Source organism: Halyomorpha halys, unplaced genomic scaffold (assembly GCF_000696795.3).
Source record: "Halyomorpha halys isolate HHAL.00 unplaced genomic scaffold, Hhal_1.1 Scaffold516.1, whole genome shotgun sequence".
NCBI lineage: Eukaryota > Metazoa > Arthropoda > Insecta > Hemiptera > Pentatomidae > Halyomorpha > Halyomorpha halys.
Window position 1 is genome coordinate 565544 of NW_027115901.1, and position 6022 is coordinate 571565.

Below are 6022 nucleotides of genomic sequence, written 5' to 3' on the forward strand. Positions count from 1 at the left end.
TGACGCCTATCCATTACGCTGGTATTAATGGCTCCGAAACAATCGTTAATTTGCTGTTGGAAAGAAATGCAACAATCGATGTAAGAGACAATGAAAATGACGCTCCAATACACCATGCAGTATCTAGTGGGAATCTGAATGTTGTTAGGGCACTTCTAGATCATGGAGCTAGTATCAATAGTGAGGCAAATGCAAATAGAACACCTCTGCATATGGCTGCCTGGGAGGGCTACGGAACTGTTGTTAATTTACTTCTGGAGAGGAACGTAAGCGTGGATATAAGAGATGAGGATAATAGAGCTCGGCATAATATATGCGGCATATAATGGTCATCTGAATGTCGTTAGGGCACTTCTAGATCACGGTGCTAGTGTAAACGGTAAGGAAAATTCCAGTAAAACACCACTGCATCTAGCTGCGATGAATGGTTACGATGATATTGTTAATTTGCTGTTGGACAGGAATGTAAGTGTGGATATAAAAGATGATGATAGTAAAGCTCCAATACATTATGCTGCATATAAGGGTCATCTGAATGTTGTTAGGGCACTTCTAGATCACGGTTCTAATATCAATATTCAGGGAAATTCCAGTAGAACACCACTGCATCTGGCTGCGATGAATGGTTACGATGATATTGTTAATTTGCTGTTGGAAAGAAATGCAACAATCGATGTAAGAGACAATGAAAATGACGCTCCAATACATTATGCAGCATATAAGGGTTATCTGAATGTTGTTAAGGCACTTCTAGATCACGGTGCTAGTGTCAGTAGTAAGGGAAACTCCAGTAGAACACCACTGCATCTAGCGGCCTGGGAGGGCTACCGAGATATTGTAAACTTACTGTTGGACAGGAATGCAACTGTGGATATAAGAGATGAATATGGTGAAACTCCAATTCATTATGCAGCATCTAATGGGCACCTGAATGTTGTTAGAGCACTTCTGGATCATGGAGCTAATAACAGCAAGGGATCTTTAGGGATGACGCCTCTCCATTACGCTGCTTTTAATGGCTTCGAAACAATGGTTAATTTACTGCTGGAGAGGAATGGAAGTGTGGATATAAGAGACGAATATAATATCACTCCAATACATTATGCAACAATAAATGGGAATGTGAATATTGTGAGGGCACTTCTAGACCACGGAGCTAATATCAATAATAGCAAGGGATACTTAGGTAGGATACCTCTCCATGCTGCTGCTGAGAAAGGTTACGAAACTATTCTTACTTTGCTATTGGAGAGAAATGCAAGTAGGGATATAAGAGATGAAGATAGTAACGCTCCAATTCACATTGCAGTATATAAAGGGCATCTGAATGTAGTTCGGGCACTTTTAGATCATGGCACTAATATTAATATTCAGGGAGAATTTGAGCGAACCCCCCTGCATTGGGCTGTTATGTTTGGCTTCGGAAATATTTCAAATTTCCTTTTAAAGAGAAATGCAAATGTGAATATTAAAGACACTTATCATAACGCAGCAATACATTACGCAGTGAGGAGGAAATATCTGGAAATTCTTAACCAACTTCTAGATTATGGGACGAATATTAATATGGTGGGTGCGAATGGGGACACACCACTTATTTTAGCGGTTGATAATAACACTAAATTCATGGAGGTCCTAATATCACGCGGGGCGAATGTTGATTCACAAAATCTTCTAGGCCAAACGGCGCTCCATGTTGCCGCTGCCAAAAGTTACGAAGCTGCCGTTGGCTATTTGCTATCCCAGAATCCGAGTTTAGGATTCCAAGATATATTGTGCTATACTCCTCTTCAACGAGCCGCTAATAATCTAAACATGAACTTAATAGATATCTTCTTGGATTACGGGGAGGACATTAATAGAAGAGGTTGTAATAATATTACAGCTTTATATTTAGCAATAGAAAATAACAACGCTGAGTTTGCTGAATTTCTTTTGTCTAAGAACGCTGACCCCAATGTGATGAGTGAGGAAGGGAAAACACCTCTAGATGCAGCATTTTCAATATCATCTGAGGAATTGATAAAATTACTTTTAAAGCATGGAGCAAAGGTTGAAGATCAAAGTTTTTTAGGATCGAAAATCCTGTTCAATGCAGTTTCAAAAAAAATGTTAAAACTCGTAAACCTTTTAATGAATAGGACAGAACATTTTGAATCTTATCCAACTGTTATTCTAAACTATGCCATCAGAATGAGATATCTTGAAGGAGTGCAACTACTCATCAAACACGGAGCAAATATAGAAAAGAAAGATGTTCACGGCAATCTTCCTCTTTCTTCAGCTGTAATGTCGAAAAATGTAGAGATGGTTGAAATAATTCTGCAAGCGAGTGCGCGGAAAGTTGCAAGTGCGAATATCACGAAGTTTATGGATGCAGATTCTGATGTTAAGTTTATTACTACTCCGGACAACGTAACAGAGATCCATAAATCAACAGCACTCCACATTGCTTCCTACTACGGACTCACCGAAATAGCCAGGCTGTTGATATCCCATGGAGCCTCATTGGAAGTTAGAGATGAACGGGGATATACACCGCTCCACTACTCCTGTGAGGAGGGGCATGCCGAAGTTGTGGAGTTGCTTTTAGATTCTGGAGCCAATAAATATTCTGCCAATATCAACGGCACGACTCCCTTGCACATCGCCAGCAGACTTGGTTTGTCATCAATTGCCAAATTACTACTTCCTCAACCTCCAGCTGCCTTAGACTACATCGATAAAGATGGATACACTGCACTTCACTATGCGGCTTTGAGCGGTTCGCAAGAAATAGTGAAGATGTTACTTAATCTTGATGCTAACAAAGAAGCGAAAACTAATGACCTCAAATCTCCGCTACATTTTGCTGCTCTCGAGGGCCACGAGGAAGTTGTGGACATGTTATTGAAAGCCAAAGCAAACCAAAGAGCTAGGGATATTGACGGCATGACCCCGTTGCATTTTGCCGCAAGAGAAAGGCACTCAGGCACGGTCAAATTATTGTTTGATTTCATTCGTATTCTTTTTTACAGAAATAAAAATGGTAGTTTTCCTGTTCATCTGGCCTGCCAAAGGAATAATAAATCCACACGAAGTGAAAAAGCCGTTGTTTCAATGCTTGTAGAACATGGTCATGTTGGCTTGTTAGATTTTAAACTCATGTCGCCTTTGCATATTGGAGCTAGAGACAATTCTACGGGATGTGTAAAAGTGCTCCTGTCATTTGGAGCTAACATATTGAGAAGAGATAAGTTACTAAATCTCCCTATACATTACGCTGCATTAAATGGTAATTTGGAAATAACGTTTATGTTACTTAGGGAAGATCGTGGGCTTAGTAGTGAAGTTAACAGTGACGAAGAAACTCCTTTGTTCATAGCCTCCAGGGAAGGCCATACTGATATTGTAGCCTTGCTTTTACAGTACGGGGTCAATGGTTTAAGGCCTGATATAAAGGGAAGGACAGCTCTGCACCGTAGTGCAAATAGAGGTCACTTTAAAATAGTGAAATTTATTCGAGACTACCGAATCAATACGGAAAAGGAAGATAAATGGGGCTTCACTGCACTGAACTACGCTGCTTCTTGGAGAGGGCACCAAGATGTTATAGGATACCTTTCGACTCCCTTACTGAACATCACATTATCGCATTATTTAGACATATCAAATACGTCATGATAGTTTATAAAATATAAAACACGTCACCTGATACAGCCTATTAAGCCCAAATATCCCAATTGATATTTCACTCAATTGGTGACGGTAGCAGCGTGTTAACGCGCCTGTCTGCCAACCTATAGATTGTGCTACTTCGAGCCCCATAAAAGCCCATAAAATTATACAATACTCACTCAGAATCTTCCCCCTCCCCGGGCATTTGTGAGACCCGTCAGCCAATGGGTGCCACTCACAAAAATAGGCGAGGGAGTGACGGACCCACCCTATGAAAACCAGGTCAAGAAACGCGCGATCTATATCTTAAGTACATCGCGCGAGGCTTCTGGGTCTCCACGGTCTGTCGCGCAAATAAAAAAGAAACTGATTAATGTAACACGTCGCCTGATACGGGCCACTAGACCCAACTATCCCAATTGATATTTCTTTATGTAGCATTAGAAATATATATTGATATCTTTAGATTTGGTTGTATAAGAGCTCTATTAGTGGTGGTATCAGAGCCATAATGTTATAATGGAGGTACGCCAGTGATAGAGGTAAGATTGTGATGATTATTCTTACAATAAACAGAGGAAATTCTTTTAGAACTAGCTTAGTTTGTGTTTTTATAATGCCCCATCTAGGCTTAGTGAAGAATTGTGAAATTAGATATTGAACATTAGAGATACTCAGATTAGTTTTGAACAGATTATTCGTCTTGTAACAAACATTCTACCTAAGGTTCTTACTTATAAACGGTAATTGTTTACTTAAAATCCTTCAAAAAGGCGAGAAATCATTACAACAGAACAGTGCCTGAGGTGACCAATTCCCAAACTAGAGGAAATTTCTACTGGGAAATAGTCGTTACGTCTTATCCCACACCACCTTTATGTAAGTGTATTTGAAAAACGCGCCTCTCTACTATCACAGTTTCAATTATTGACAAGATGTTGAATTAGGTTCACCGCCGTTATATATTTGTTATTTTTGGAAAAAGATAATTTTTTTTGTTCATAATTATCTTTCTTGCTGTTTATTGAGGATTTATTCGACACATTCCTTCCTGTTTGTCAGCATTTTTGGTTTCGCGTCTTTCTGGAGGACCTAAAGTGAATAATTACTGCTTCAATAAAAAAAAATTATTTTGTATATTTTACAGATTTCAGAGTAAACTGCAGTTACTTTTTCTTTGAGAATTTATTTAGTTGTTTATTTTTAAATAAATTAATCATAATAAATTGTGATTTATTTAAAATATATTTTAATTTGTAATTTTCTATTTCTATTTTAATGTATTTACGATATGTTTAATTTTATGAGCCCAATTAGAAGTAACATTTTTTTTTTTAATTAGGAAAAGTAAAATGTTATTGGCAGGAACCTTCTGTTTGACATTAGCCCGAATATCAGTACCTCTCAATATCTTGCCCAGGCAATGACTATAATGTATAAAATTAAATTATGATGTATGCATAAGATAATCTATATATAGTAATTTAATATTTAACACTGATTGTACAAAAAGTAAGAAAATATTATTGTATTTTTGTATTTAAAAACATGATTCTCATCGTACATACACTCATTGTTTATTTACACTCAATTATATAAATATATATGATATATATTATCTAGTAGATATATTTACCTGTCAGTTTGTCTTATTATAAAATATTTCACAAAACATATACTAACATAAAACTTCCTCATTCTGAAAAATATATTAACACAAGAAATACACAGTAAAACACTAACCAAAAAAGAACCTTCCTCCAATTGTATAGAGAATGGCACAATCTTACCCTCCTCAGAAGCACAAGTGAAGCCAAGTTATGTGGGTTGTGCCACCCCTCAGGAGCTGTGGTTTATTTTGATGTAAATAGGATTTACCTGCATCAATGTAATTATCTGTTAAACCATTCATTTAATTGCAAATGTAAACTGAATGGATTTTGTGGTAAATGCTGTTTCTAATAATTCGGTTCATCAACAATAAAATCTAATAAGTCTTACTCAAGAAATTCATTTTATTTAAACTGACTCATACAAATGTGAGTAATAAGGATCCCAAAATATATTCACTGTTATAAAAATTAAGGACTACCTATAAATTTTAATAAACTGCATTTTTATTAATTTGGTACATTATTATTTATCAATTAATTCAAATTTTTCTAAGAATAGTTAATAATTTAAGGAAAAATTTAAAAATCTAAAATTTGTTTTAACAAGATATATTTAGATGTTTCTGACATAATGATAAAATTTGTTCATTAAAAAAAATATAAAACATTGATTACAACTAGAGATAGGATATATTCATGTCATTGCATCTTTTATTTCCTAGCTTGTAATGAAAAGATTATATTATAAATAA

At 36.3% G+C, this 6022-nt stretch overlaps 1 protein-coding gene and 1 pseudogene across 1 annotated transcript; both read left to right on the plus strand.

Moving 5' to 3' along the window:
- Positions 1-159, plus strand: part of LOC106683765 (ankyrin-1-like) — a 2642-nt pseudogene extending 2483 nt beyond the window's left edge.
- Positions 10-5744, plus strand: LOC106683777 (serine/threonine-protein phosphatase 6 regulatory ankyrin repeat subunit A-like). The gene has a single exon (XM_014425458.2). It carries the CDS (start codon positions 286-288, stop codon positions 3661-3663), a length of 3378 nt encoding a protein of 1125 aa, XP_014280944.1. The 5' UTR covers positions 10-285; the 3' UTR covers positions 3664-5744.
- Positions 5745-6022: the final 278 nt, after the last annotated feature.

Bases quoted from the DNA above. Each gene is read 5' to 3' on its own strand.
- LOC106683777 (XM_014425458.2), top strand. From the start codon at position 286: ATGAGGATAATAGAGCTCGGCATAATATATGCGGCATATAATGGTCAT.